Source organism: Chlorocebus sabaeus, chromosome 1, assembly GCF_047675955.1.
Source record: "Chlorocebus sabaeus isolate Y175 chromosome 1, mChlSab1.0.hap1, whole genome shotgun sequence".
NCBI classification, from domain to species: Eukaryota; Metazoa; Chordata; class Mammalia; order Primates; family Cercopithecidae; genus Chlorocebus; species Chlorocebus sabaeus.
Window position 1 is genome coordinate 11,149,971 of NC_132904.1, and position 14,999 is coordinate 11,164,969.

Here is a 14,999-nt window from a genome sequence, read left to right on the forward strand (position 1 = left end):
AATGAATTCTTTCTCATTTCCACTAGTCTTAATGCTCCCATTCATGGATTCAAGGAACCATAGGCTCCTGGGGATCAGCTCATCTAATTTCTAGTCTAACACTGAATCCTCCTTTTGGCAGTTGTTTATCAAACCTCCGCTTGAGGCCAGGAATGGTACCTCACACCTGTAATTCCAGCACTCTGGGAGGTCAGGAATTCAAGACTAGCCTGGCGAAGATGGTGAAACCCTGTCTCTACTAAAAATACAAAAATTAGCCAGGCGTGGTGGCGTACACACACCTGCGGTCCCATCTACTTGCTTGGGGGCTGAGGCAGGAGAACTGCTTGAACCCGGGAGGCAGAGGTTGTATTGAGCCAAGATTGCCACTGCATTCCAGCCTGGGGAACATAGCGAGACTCCATCTCAAAAAAAAAAAAAAAAATACACACACACAAAAAAACAGGCCAGGCACGGTGGCTCTCACCTGTAATCCCAGCACTTTGAGAGGCCAAGGCAGGTGGATCACAAGGTCAGGAGTTCAAGACTAGCCTGGCCAAGATAGTGAAACCTCATCTCTACTAAAAATAAAAAAAATTAGCCGGGCATGGTGGTGGGTGCCTGTAGTCCCAGCTACTTGGGAGGCTGACACAGGAGAATCTCTTGAATCCAGGAGGCAGAGGTTGCAGTGAGCTGAGATTGCACCACTGCACTCTAGCCTGGCGACAGAACGAGACTCCGTCTCAAAAAAAAAAAAAAAAAAAAAAAAAACACCCTGGGCTTCATGGCTCACGCCTATAATCCCAGCACTTTGGGAGAACGAGGTGGGTAGATCACCTGAGGTCAGGAGTTTGAAACCAGCCTGACCAACATGGTGAAACCCCGTATCTACTAAAAATACACAAAAATTTAGCCAGGCATGGTGGTGTATGCCTGTAATCCCAGCTACTTGGAAGGCTGAGGCAGGAGAATTTCTTGAACCTGGGATGTGGAGGTTGCAGTAAGCCGAGATCATGCTATTGCACTCCAGCCTGGGCGACAGAGCCAAACTGTGTTAAAAATAAATATATATATATGCGCACACACACATATATATGTAAATATATACATATATATATGTATTTCCACACATATCCATATATATTAGTACAGGCAGTGGTTCTGGCAACATTGTGAAGGTGGTGGGTATGAGTTTGGGAAACACCGTCCCTCATGTGCCAAGGTGTATAATCCTTCACATTCACCATGAATGTTTTTTCTTCATTCAAAATCTTCAACTCCTGTGTGGAAACAAGGATTGATAAAGTGAGCAGCCTCTCCTTCCACAAACTTCTGAATACAGAGATTGAGGCACTCTCTGGCTGGTTCCCTCAGGACCTTGAGGTCGTCCTCAAGACCTGCATCAGACTGCCTTTGTCATTTCCCTGTTCATTAAGATTTTCATTAGGAGCTGGGCTTCTCAATAAAAACACAAATGTAAGCCTGACCCTGTGCTATCTCTTAGCAGCGCTAATAAAAGGATTAGTGCAACAAGTTTCTAAAATGCATTTTAAATATCAGTTTTATTTTTCCTCATTGATGCAGAAGATAGCTTACTATAACATTAAGTCTTTGAAATAAAAAGGAAACGAGAACACAAAACCATTGTAAAGCAAATAAAACATGCAATCCTGATGATGTTTTGTCAATAAACCCAGGCCTAGCAATTTAAGCAGCTGGGAAGAGGGATAAGATATTTTACTTGTTTGTTCTGTCCTTGGGCTTTACTGATTGATTGACTGAGACAGAGTTTCGCTCTGGTTGACCAGGCTAGAGTGTAATGGCATGACCTCGGCTCATTGCAACCTCCACCTCCTGGGCTCAAATGATTCTCCTGCCTCAGCCTCCTGAGTAGCTGGGGTTACAGGCATGCACCACTACACCTGCCTAATACTGTATTTTTCTTTAGTAGAGATGGGGGTTTCATCATGTCAGTCAGGCCAGTCTCAAACTCCTGACCTCAGGTGATCCACCCACCTCGGCCTCCCAAATTGCTGGGATTACAAGGGTGAGCCACCATTCCTCTCCTGTCCTTGAACTTTAGTAAGTTTTTCTTGTAAGCTGATGGTTGTATTATTTAAAGGTATAGGGAAGAACAAACAGAAGTCTAGCCCATTGAGAAAGGGGGTGTTACTGATAAAGGACTAAAGTGAATTATTTTCCCTGAAATCTGTTTGCTCTGTGGTTATATGATGGTTAATCACATGCTTATTGCCACCACTTATAAAGGTAGAGGCCGTGCTACATAGTCTCATCTATGTGGTACCCACATCATAGACATTATCCACCATGAAGAAACAGAAACAAAATAACAAAAGGGGCTCCTGGTTGATGGAACCTCTTACTGAGCCAGGACTGCACCATACTGCAACCTGTCTCCAAGTCCAACAGAGTTTCCAGAGAGTTCTATCAGGTGCTTAAAAGGCACTAAGCAAGAAAAGCCCTTACTCACTGTTTCTCTCTTTTTTTTTTTTTTGTTTGAGATGGAGTTTTGCTCTTGTTGCCCAGACTAGAGTGCAGTGGAATGCGATCTCTGCTTACTGGAACTTAACATTAAAAGAAAAAGAAAAGCCGGGCGCGGTGGCTCACATCTATAATCCCAGCACTTTGGGAGGCCAAGGCGGGTGGATCACCTGAGGTCAGGAGTTCGCGACAAGCCTGGCCAACATGGCGAAACCCCATCTCTACTAAAAATACAAAAATTTAGCTGAGCGTGGTGGCAGCCGCTTGTCATCCATCCCAGCTACTTGGGCAGCTGAAGCAGGAGAATCGCTTGAACCCGGGAGGCAGGGGTTGCAGTGAGAGATCGCGCCACTGCACTCCAGCCTGGGCAACAAGTGTGAAACTCCATCTCAAAAAAAAAACAATGAAAAGAAAAAAAATTAGTTTAAACAAAATGGTTACTTTTGGCCGGGCACAGTGGCTCACACCTGTAATCCCAGCATTTTGGGAGCCCGAGGTGGGCGGATCACTTGAGGCCAGGAGTTCAAGACCAGCCTGGCCAACACGGCAAAACTATGTCTCTACTAAAAAGGAAATACAAAAAAATTAGCCGGGCATGGTGGCACATGCCTGTAATCCCAGCTGCTTGGGTGGCTCAGACACGAGAATCACTTGAACCTGGGAACAGGCAGAGGCTGCAGTGAGCCAAGATGGCACTGTACTCCAGCCTGGGCGACAGAGTGAGACTGTCTCAAAAAACAAAAAGTTACTTTAATACATTTGGGCTATTTATTGAGACATGTCACTCTGTCGCCCAGGCTGGAGTGCTGTCAGAATCTTGGCTCACTGCAACCTTTGTCCCCCAGACTCAAGCAATCCTCCCACCTCAGCCTCCAGAATAGCTGGGACTACAGGTGAACACCACCAGGTCCAGCTAATCTTTGCATCTTTTTTTTTTTTTTTTTTGAAACGGAGTCTTGCTCTGTCACCCAGGCTGGAGTACAATGGTGCGAGCTCGGCTCACTGCAAGCTCCGCCTCCTGGGTTCATGCCATTCTCCTGCCTCAGCCTCCTGAGTAGCTGGGACTACAGGTGCCCGCCACCGCGCCCGGCTAATTTTTTGTATTTTTAGTAGAGACGGGGTTTCACCATGTTAGCTAGGATGTTCTCCATCTCCTGACCTCATGATTTGCCTGCCTTGGCCTCCCAATGTGCTGGGATTACAGGCATGAGCCACAGTGCCCAGCCATATTTCCCATTTTGCTTTGGGCTTCTGAAAAAATAAAGGAAGACACTTCTTTCTGCCTATCCTTACTATGTCATCCTCTGCAAGCCATCGCCTCTGTATATAAATACATTTAACAGCACTGTCATGAAAAATCTATGCCAGAGATACGATTAATTCCACCCACAGCTGATGAATATTTTCTGATTATATTTCTCAAGGCAAATATCCCCAACAATAACATGTATTGAACGCTATAGAAATAAACAGGATAGACAGAAAAAGACTCAGACTGTCTAAGTAGTAAAGTTTGTGCAGAACTGGAAACAAAAATCCACCTGGGTCAGAGGTATAGGGTTAATTTATCTTGCTGAGGGTCAGGTTTCTCCTTCATGCATGTTTAATGGTCCACCTAAGTTCAACTGGAGGAGCATCTTTCTTCTCTGTTAACCAAACATGCCCAGGTAGAGCTGCTTCTCTTTTCTATGGTAGCTGCTGAGTTCTGACTGTGTCAGCTGGAGGTACCGCCGGACGTTGGCATCTTGGAAGATGATGGAGAAGCAATTAGAAACAGAGCCAGTTAAGACCATAATCATACCTTGTGGCAAGAAACAATGTTAACATGCTCCCATTTTTAAATCTCTCCAAGATCTGAATATATCGCAACCATTCTATCCAATAGTAAATCTCGTTAATTAATAACATTTGGAATTGAAAAAAACAATCTGTGTCCCGGGCTGGACTGGTTGTTAATTTTTATTTATTTATTTATTTATTTATTTATTTTTGAGACAGAGTCTCACTCTGTCACCCAGGCTGGAGTGCAGTGGCACGCAATCTCCACTTACTGCAACCTCCACCTTCTGGGTTCAAGCAATTCTCCTGCCTCAGCCTCCCGAATAGCTGAGACTACAGGTGTGCGCCACCATGCCCAGCTAACTTTTGTATTTTTAGTAGAGATGGGGTTTCACCATGTTGGCCAGGCTGGTCTGGAACTCCTAACCTCATAATCCACCTGCCCTGGCCTCCCAAAGTGCTGGGATTACAGGTGTGAGTCACCACGCCTGGCCACTGGTTGCTAATTTCATAATAAAAGCAAGACTGATGAAGCAATTATTAAAATAGAGCCTCTAAAGATACTACTCGTAAAGATGGCAGGTTAATTTATGTACTTGAAGGTGAGAAACATGAACAAATGGCTTATATTTTATATCTTTATTAATTCATAATGCCTTTCTCATTCATTTAGATTAGTGAGATTTTACTGCACTGCTATACATTTGGGGACGCTGCTACTAGTATCCTGTGGCTATTGTAAGCCAGAATGCAAAAAGGAGACAATTTTCAGTGCTCAACCAACCAACACAGGAATGAGTCTCTCATCTGCTTCACAATATCCTTTTTGCCTTGGAAACAAAGTCCCAAATTCTCTCTCAGCAGGACTGCCCTTTTTCTAGGTCACACCTGGGGTTAGCTGAGCTAACGGATAAAAGTGGTGGATTTGTTGGCATTCACACATCCTATTCCAATCACTGGTTTTGTTGTTATTGTGTGTGTGTGTGTGTGTGGGTTTTTTTTGTTTTTTTATTTTTGAGATGGAGTCTCCCTCTGTCACCCAGGCTGGAGTGCAGTGGTGTTATCTCAGCTCACTGCAAGCTCCGCCTTCCTGGTTCATGCCATTCTCCTGCCTCAGTCTCCCAAGTAGCTGGGACCACAGGCACCTGCCACCACGCCCGGTTAATTTTTTGTATTTTTACTAGAGACAGGGTTTCATCATATTAGCCAAGATGGTCTCGAACTCCTGGTCTCACACTATCCGCCCACCTCAGGGTCCCAAAGTGCTGGGATTACAGGCGTGAGCCACCATGCCTGGCGTCCAATCACTCTTAAAGACCAGGAACAGAACTTGAAAAACAACACTGGTTTTTTTTTTTTTTTGAGATGGAGTCTCCCTCTGTCATCCAGGCTGGAGTGCACTGGCAGGAACTCGGCTCACTGCAAGCTGCGCCTCCCAGGTTCACCCCATTCTCCTGCCTCAGCCTCCCAAGTAGCTGGGACTATAGGCGCCCACCACCACGCCCGGCTAATTTTTTGTATTTTTAGTAGAGACGGGGTTTCACCGTGTTAGCCAGGACAGTCTCAATCTAACCTCGTGATTTGCCCGCCTCGGCCTCCCAAAGGGCTGGGATTACAGATGTGAGCACTGCGTCTGGCCATGCAGGCTAATTTTTGTATTTTTATTTATTTATTTATTTATTTATTATTATTTTTTTTAAGTAGAGATGGGTTTCGCCATGTTGGCCAGGCTGGTCTTGAAATCCTGACCTCAGGTGATCTGCCTGCCTTGGCCTCCCAAAGTGCTAGGATTACAGGCGTAAACCACGATACCCAGCCCCGGCAAACAAGACTGGTTTTTTTTTTTTTGAGACAGAGTCTCATTCTTGTTGCCCAGGATCTCGGCTCACCACATTTGCCTCCCGGGTTCAAGCAATTCTCCTGCCTCAGCCTCCCAAGTAGCTGGGATTACAGGCGTGCGCCACCACACCCAGCTAATTTTGTATTTTTAGTAGAGATGGGGTTTTTCCATGTTGGTCAGGCTGGTCTTGAACTCCTGACCTCAGGTGATCCACCTACCTTGGCCTCCCCAAGTGCTGAGATAACAGACGTGAGCCACCCCGCCCAGCCTGCCTATTATATGTATATATTTATGTATATTTATAAATATATAAAATATATATTTATAAATAAAAGCACATTGATATATATTAAAATAGGCATACATATATATATGAAACAGACATACCGACATATATATTGTGTGTGCCTGATTAAGCATCAACCCCCTACACATGAAACCAATAATACTGCTTTTCTGGGGAGACAAGAACATAAAAGTAGAAAAAGGTCTGTTCATCGTATACTTTTTCAGTTTGAATTTTCAACCATGTGAATGTATTACTTATTGAAAATAATACATTGGCAAAGTAAAATAAAATCCCCTTTCCACAGATCCATCCTAGCAAGACAATTTTGTCTTTACCATTTCAAAGCCCTTCTCCCTTACCTTTAGGCTGCCTATTGACGGCAGCCAGGAGGTAGTGGCGGGCCTGGTCATAGTCCTGCAGATGGAAAAAGGCCACTCCGGCCCGATACAAGGCCTTGGCATTATCAGGCTGTCGTTCCAGGACTTTCTGACTATATTCTCTCACTCGTTCGTAGTTCACGGGTTCCATCTGAAGGAGACAGGCTAATGGGCCAAATGAAAAGAGAAGAGGGAGGAGGGTTCGTTACACCAGGTTCCACTGGCCAGCTCAAGGCAGTACCAAACAGGGTGGTAGCAACAACATTCAGTCAACAAATGCTAAAGTGTCTCCCATATGCCAGACACTCTTCTACACACTGGGGATGCAGCAGTGAATAAAAGCTTCACATATCAGCCCGGTGCAGGGGCTCATGACTGTAATCCCAGCACTTTGGGAGGCCAAGGCGGGCAGATCATCTGAGGTCGGGAGTTCAAGATCAGCCTGACCAACATGGAGAAACCCCATCTCTACTGAAAATAAAAATTAGCCAGGTGTGGTGGCGCATGCCTGTCCAGCTACTTGGGAGGGTGAGGCAGGACAATCGCTTGGACCTGGGAGACGGAGGTTTCAGTGAGCCGAGATTGTGCCATTGCACTCCAGCCAAGAGAACAAGAGTGAAACTTCATCTCAAAAAAAAAAAAAAAAAAACTTCACATTATCTTGTAATCTACTTCAATATTTACTGATTTTCTGCTACACATTTAGTACTGAGTTAGACCTGGCTATAAAACTGATAACAACATACTTTAAAATTTATTTAAAACTCTGGGCTGAGCATGGTGGCTCATGCCTGTAATCCTAGCACTTTGGGAGACTAAGGTAGGAGATTCGCTTGAGCCCAGGGGTTCAAGACCAGCCTGGGCAGCCTGGGCAACATAGTGAGACCTTCCCCTGCCCCCTTTTTTTGGCAGGGTATTCACTGCAGTGTTATAATAAGTGTATCCCGGATAACAAATGTATTCTTTATTATTATTTTTTTAAGATAGAGTCTCACTCATCAGCCAGGCTGGAGTGCAGTGGCATGATCTGCAACCTCCACCTCCCAGGTTCAACCAAGTCTTCTGCCTCAGCCTCCCGAGTAGCTGGGATTACAGACATGTGCCAACATATCCAGCTAATTTTTGTGTTTTTAGTACAGATGGGGTTTCACCATGTTGGCCAGGCTGTTCTCGAACTCCTGACCTCAAGGGATCTGCCCACCTTAACCTCCCAAAGTACTGGGATTACAGGCGTGAGCCACTATGCCCAGCTGAGACCCTATTTTTTTTTTTTTTGAGACGAAGCCTCGCTCTGTCACCCAGGCTGGAGTGCAATGGCACGATTTCAGCTCACTGCAACTCTGCCTCCCAGATTCAAGCAATTCTCCCGCCTCAGCTTTCAAGTAGCTGGGATTACAGGCACACACCACCATGCCCGGCTAATTTTTGTATTTTTGTAGAGATGGGATTTCGCCATGTTGGCCAGGCTGGTCTTGAACTCCTGACCTCAGGTGATTCACTCGTCTCAGCCTCCCAAAGTGCTGGGATTATAGACATGAGCCACCCTGCTCAGCCCCCCATTATTATTACTATTTTTTGAGATGGAGTGTCGCTCTGTCGCCCAGGCTGGAGTGCAGAAGCGTGATCTTGGCTCACTGTAACCTCTGCCTCCCGGGTTCAAGAGATTCTTCTGCTTCACCCTCCTGAGTAACTATGATTATAGGCGCTCACCACCATGCCTGGCTAATTTTTGTATTTTTAGTAGAGACGGGATTTCACCATGTTGGTCAGGCTGGTCTCCAACTCCTGACCTTGTGATCCACCTGCCTCGGCCTCCCAAAGTGCTGGGATTACAGGCATGAGCCACCGTGCCTGGCCCCATTAACTTTTTATATGAAATTAGAATGCAGTGAGCCGAGATTGTACCACTGCACTCCAGCCTGGGCTACAGAGTGAGACTCCATCTTAAAAAGAAAAAAAAAAAAAAATTAGATAAATTACAATTTTTTAAAAAACAAATTTATCTTCATTGTATCTCTTCTACCCAAGGCTCTATGTTCTGTATCCCCCATTTCACCACAGTTCTTGTACTGCAGCTTTGTTAATAATGGTTGCCATTAATTGTGTGAGGAAATGGCAAGCACTGTGCTATGTGCTTGATATACTGTCTTGTTTAATCTTCGCATCTACACAATTACATAGGTGTTACTATCTTCATTTAGTGGATGAAGAAATCAAGACTCAGAGAAGTAACTTGTCCGAGATCTTATAGCTTCTAGGTGGAATGAATATGAAATTTGAATGAAGCGTTCTCTAACTCCAAAATCATGATTCTCAGTAACAATCCAGTATATAACTTCACTATTCTCTTGGATGACTTAATGGGACCTTGAAATACAAACCTGCGGAGAAGCCAATTCAGGTCAATGTTCTGCCTTTTGATGATTAAGAAGGGAAACACATTCCCTATTTCACAACTGTGGGAATTAAACATAGTATTATGAAATCACGGTGCTGAGAAAGACCAAGAATCAGCACTGCTGAGCACATTAAAGGGCCTGTGCTGATGTCTGTATCCCTTCTACAACACCCCCACCAAGTGGTCATATGGTTTATACTTAGCTATTTCCCCAGAGGTCAACGAATCTATCACCCGTGCTCATTAATTCAACAACCAGTTCTTGTGCATTGACCATGTGCCAGGCACTGAGCTAGAAGCAGAGAATAAGAGGAGCAAGGCAGTCATCTTGATGATTAAAGAGGTTGAGGCCAGGCACAGTGGCTCATGCTGTAATCCCAGTACTTTGGGAGGCTGAGGCAGGCTGATCACTTGAGGTCAGGAGTTCGAAACAAGCCTGGCCAACATGGTGAAACCCCATCTCTACTAAAAATACAAAGAAATTAGCTGAGTTTGGTGGCGGGCGCCTGTAATCCCAGCTACTTGGAAGGCTGAGGCAGGACAATTGCTTGAACCCGGCAGGCGGAGGTTGCAATGAGCCAACATCATGCCACTGCACTCTAGCCTGGTTGACAGAGTGAAACTCTGTCTCAAAAAAAAAAAAAAAAGAAAAAGAAAAAGTGGAGGAATACACAAGAAACAAGTAAATGAATTTGTTTGTTTGTTTTTAGACAGAGTCTCCCCGTTACCCAGGCTGGAGTGCACTGGCGCGACCTTGGCTCACTGCAACCTCCACCTCCTAGGTTCAAACAATTCTCCTGCCTCAGCTTCCCAAGTAGCTGGGATTACAGGCACCCAACAACACAACCAGCTAATTTTAAAAATATTTTTAGTAGAGACGGGGTTTCACCATGTTAGCCAGGATGGTCTCCATCTCCTGACCTTGTGATCTGGCTGTCATGGCCTCCCAAAGTGCTGGGATTACAGGCGTGAGCCACCACACCGGGCACAAGTAAATTAAGTTTTAAAAGTGCTTTAAGAGGCTAGGCACAGTGGCTCACACCTGTAATGCCAGCACTTTGGAGGCCAAGGCTCATGAGGTCAGAAGATCGAGACCATCCTGGCTAATATGGTGAAACCCCGTCTCTATTAAAAATACAAAACAGTAGCCGGGCGTGGTGGCGGGTGCCTGTAGTCCCAGCTACTCGGGAGGCTGAGGCAGGGGAATGGTGTGAAACCGGAAGGCAGAGCTTGCAGTGAGCCAGAATCACACCACTGACTCCAGCCTGGGTGACAAAGCGAGACTTGGTCTGGAAAAAAAAAAAAAAGAATTGCTTTAAGAAAAATAAAACTATGCTGGGACAGAGAATGAATGAAGTCAGAGTGCTGTTTGCTTATGGAAGATGTTTTGGTGGGAGGAATGTGGGGGACAGAGTCTTGCTTGCTGTGTTGCCCAGGTTGGAGGGCAGTGGCCCAATCTTGGCTCACTGCAGCCTAGACCTCCCATGCTCAAGACACTGGCCCACCTCACTCTCCAGAACAGCTGGGACTACCCCAGTACGCATAACCAAGCCTGGCTAATTTTTGTGATTTTTTGTAGAGACAGGGTTGCGCCACGTTTCCCAGGCTGGTCTTGAACCTTGGCCTACCAAGGTGTTGGGATTCCAGACGTGAGCCACTGCGCCCTGCGCCCAACTACAGAAGGCTTCTGTTTTTTGTTTTTTGGTTTTTTTTTTGAGACGGAGTCTCACTGTGTTGCAAGGCTGGAGGGCACGATCTCGGCTCACTGCAACCACCGACTCCCCTGGTTCAAGCGATTCTGCTGCCTCAGCCTCCTGAGTAGCTGGGATTACAGGCACGCGCCACCATGCCCAGCTAATTTTTGTATTTTCAGTAGAGACACCGTGTTGGCCAGGATGGTCTCGATCTCCTGACCTCGTCATTCACCTACGCCAGCCTCCCAAAGTGCTGGGATTACAGGCATGAGCCACCACGCCTGGCCGACAGAAGGCTTCTCTAAGGAAGCAACTTTTGAGTCCGAATCTGGATAAGTGTCATTCAAGGGACAGGGCATTCTAGCTGGAAAGACCGCCTACAAAATGTGAAGGTGGAAATGTACTTTGGGCATTAAGTGTATAAAAGGGTCAGTTCGGGAAGGGCATGGTGGCTCACACCCGTAATCCCAACACTTTGGGAGGCCAAGGCGGGTGGGAGGTCAGGAGCTCGAGACCAGCCTGGACAACTGGGAAAACCCCGTCTCTACTAAAAATACAAAAATTAGCCGGGTGTAGTGGCAGGCGCCTATGATCCCAGCTACTTGGGAGGCTGAGGCAGGAGAATCGCTTGAATTCAGAAAGCAGAGCTTGCAGTGAGCCGAGATCACACCACTGCACTCCAGCCTGAGCAACAGAGTGAGACACTGTCTCAAAATAAATAAATAAATAAATAATAATAATAATAATAAATAAGGCCAGGCGTGGTGGGTCACGCCCATCATCCCAGCACTTTGGGAGGCCGAGGTGGGCGGATCACCTGAGGTTGGGAGTTCCAGACCAGTGTGACCAACATGAAGAAACCCCATCGCTACTAAAAATACAAAATTAGCAGGGCGTGGTGTCACATGTCTGTAGTCCCAGTTACTCGGGAGGCTGAGGCAGGAGAACTGCTTGAACCTGGAAGGCGGAGGTTATGGGGAGCCAAGATGGTGCCATTGCACTCTGGTCAACAAGAGCAAAACTCAGTCTCAAAAAAAAAAAATAAAAGAGCTAGTTGGTGCTGGGACCCAGGTGAGTTTGGATTTTCTCGTAAGTGTGATGAGATGCCAATGGGGTGTTTTAGGCAGTGACATGATCTGATTTCCTCATCTGTAAAATGGGGATAATCCTTGCAGTTTTGTGAAGATGGCAGACATCTGTAAATGACTGCCCAACATGTTATAGGCACTCAATAAATAAAAATTATTGGGCCGGGTATGGTGGCTCATGCCTGTAATTCCAGCACTTTGGGAGGCCGAGGTGGGCGAATCGCCTGAGGTCAGGAGTCCGAACATGGTTCGCTAACATGGTTGGCTAACATGGTGAAACCCCATTTCTACTAAAAATACAAAAAATTAGCCGGGCGTGGTGGCACACGCCTGTATCCCAGCTACTCCAGAGGCTGAGACAGGAGAATCGTTTGAATCCGGGAGGAGGAGGTTGCAGTGAGCTGAGATTGTGCCATTGCACCCCAGCTTGGGCAACAAGAGGGAAACCCTTCTCAAAAAAAAAAAAAAGAAAAGAAAAAAAAGAAAAATGAGGAAAAGTTATACGACCTACTTTAAACTTAATATTAAAATAAGGGCTATTTAATACTTGTGAAACACGTTCATTGCTTCAGCTGGTGGTTTAGATATTAAATGTCCCTTAAATAAACAATGGCCTGACCTTAGGTATAGTTTTGTCCTATAGCCTGCAAAACTCCCTAAAGCTATCAGCAATACCCAGAAGGCTGTTAGAAATGCAAACTGGAGCTGGGTACGGTGGCTCACGCATGTAATCCCAGCACTTTGGGAGGTGGAAGCGCGTGGATTACCTGAGGTCAAGAGTTCAAGACCAGCCTGATTAATATTATGAAACCCCATCTCCACTAAAAATACAAAAATTAGGTGTGGTGGCGCATGCCTGTAATCCCAGCTACTCAGGAAGCTGAGGCAGGAGAATCGCTTGAACCCGGGAGGCAGAGGTTGCGGTGAGCCGAAATCACGCCATTGCACTCCAGCCTGGGCAACAAGAGCGAAACTCCGTCTCAAAAAAAAAAAAAAAAAAAAAAAAAAAAAAAATTAGCTGGGTGTGGTGGCGGGCGCCTGTAGTCCCAGCTACTCAGGAGGCTGAGGCAGGAGAATTGCTTGAACCCGGGAGGCGGAGGCTGCAGTGAGCCCAGATCGTGCCAGTGCACTCCAGCCTGGGCGACAGAGCGAGACTCCATTCCAAAAAAAAAGAAAGAAAGAAATGCAAACTGGTAGGCCCCACGTCAGACCCATCCGAACCTCTGGGGATGGGGCCTAGGAAGTTGTGTTTTAACAAACTCTCCAGGTGAAGTCGGAGAAGCCCTGCTCTATGGCAACTTAATTAGAGCCCCACAGATTGGCAGATTATTTTAACTCATGGCAGAACAAATGGATGACAGTTAAAAAAAAGTCAGCGGTTTTTTTTTTCCCCAATGTTCACAGATGTTCATGTTCCGGTCTTAATGCTCTCTAGCCCCCTTTAGCCCCGTTCTTACCAGCTAGATTGTTGTAGCAGTCAGTCTGGGTGGTATGCAGTATGTTTTCTTGTTCAGGCGTGAGGGCCGGGACCTGAGGTCCGAGATTAGGTAATGGAGAGGGCAGACTCGGATCCAGACCCCGCAGCTGAAGCAGAGCTCGATGGTACCTACTCACAGCATCTCGGTACTTCCCTTCCCGGTAGCGCTGGTTCCCTTCCTCCTTGTACAGCTGAGCCTCCTGCAGACGCTTCTCCATAACTGTCGCCCAGGGTTCTTGGGAAATTGCTAAGTGAAGGAGCAATTGAAGCTCTAGGGTTGGGAACAAAATAATTGACTGTAGTAGCCAATTCAAGAAGGCAGGAAATTACTCTTCTTCCTGGAGGGTCCCCCAACAGGGACCTGCGGTTTGCTTGTTTCTACTCACAGCCCCACCTCTCTCTCCTTTCCGCAGTCTTTTTCTCCAGAAGAGCAGGCAAGTAGTTAGGAAGGGGATGTGGAAATAATGAAGCCAAACATTAAGGGACTTCCTAAAAAGACGATGGGTGGGGGGGTGTGGAGACTTTCCGAAAAACTCAAGCGACGCCCCACTCAGAAATTGTTACGGGCGTGAGAACGCCGGGCACACTGGCTTCCGCCTTTCTTTCGGACCCGCCCCCCGACCTGGAAGTAGAAGGGAGTGGGTGGGACTAGTGCTAAAAGTCCGGAGGCTTGAAGCAATTCCAATTCTTCTTCCTTATTCAGCAATCATTTATCTGTTGACGTCAGTAATATAAACTGGGAAACCGAGGTGAACCACCACCAAGGGAGACTGACGTGTCCACATAAGCGTCACAGCTGCAAGCCCACCCAGCGCCGCGACCAGTTAGTTCCTCGCCCTCTGCAGATGCCCAAGCCTGGCTCTACTGGGTTTCGGTTTACCGGCGGGAGCAGGTCAGAAATGCGGACAGTTTGGTATCTTAAAGGGTGGCGAGCATTGCGCCACATCGCCCAATCAGAAGAGGCTCCGGAAAAATAATCCCGCAGAAACGACCCCGCCTCCTCAGCGAACCAAACGGGGGCGGGGGGGGGGGGAAAAAAATCCCCTGGCAGCTTCGCCAATTGGAAAAATCCGGACGATCAAGGATGACCAATCGGAACGGCAAATGACGATTCAAGTTGTCCAATAAGAGAAAAAGGGCGGGGTCAAGGGCCTCAGTTGCTGGGTAGAAGTTGAGCCACAGAAAAAAGGAGGGCCCGTGATTACCGTATTTCTTGGTTCTGGGGAGTCCTTTTGCTTCCTAGCCAGAAACACAATTGCTAGTAGGCTTACATGTTGCAACACATTCTCTTTTGACTTTTTTTGTCGTTACTGCTGCAAGGACAGACAGTAGGAAAAAGAAGCTAGCGACCCCTAACACGCCGCAGCAATTGAAAGTGAGACGGAAGTAACAGTAGTGGGAGGGGCAATGGCATCGGGGAGCTCCGCGCGGCTGCGCAGAACCCCCCAGCTGGAAGTACAGAAAGACCGGCGCGCACACGCTTCCGTGCTACGAGGCACTTGAGCCGCAGCCAGCCTTGCCCGTCTGGGACTCCACTGCGGCTGCGCGGTAAAAGCACCGGCGGCGATTGGCCCGG

General features: G+C 46.8%; 1 protein-coding gene across 1 annotated transcript; it reads right to left on the reverse strand.

The window, feature by feature from the left end:
• Window positions 1–1,522: 1,522 nt before the first annotated feature.
• Window positions 1,523–14,404, reverse strand: TTC9C (tetratricopeptide repeat domain 9C). Its single transcript, XM_007995241.3, has 3 exons — window positions 13,404–14,404; window positions 6,749–6,931; window positions 1,523–4,225 (listed from the first exon to the last, which is right to left on the reverse strand). Exons 1-3 carry the CDS (start codon window positions 13,639–13,641, stop codon window positions 4,131–4,133), a joined length of 516 nt encoding a protein of 171 aa, XP_007993432.1. The 5' UTR covers window positions 13,642–14,404; the 3' UTR covers window positions 1,523–4,130.
• Between the last annotated feature and the right edge of the window lie 595 nt (window positions 14,405–14,999).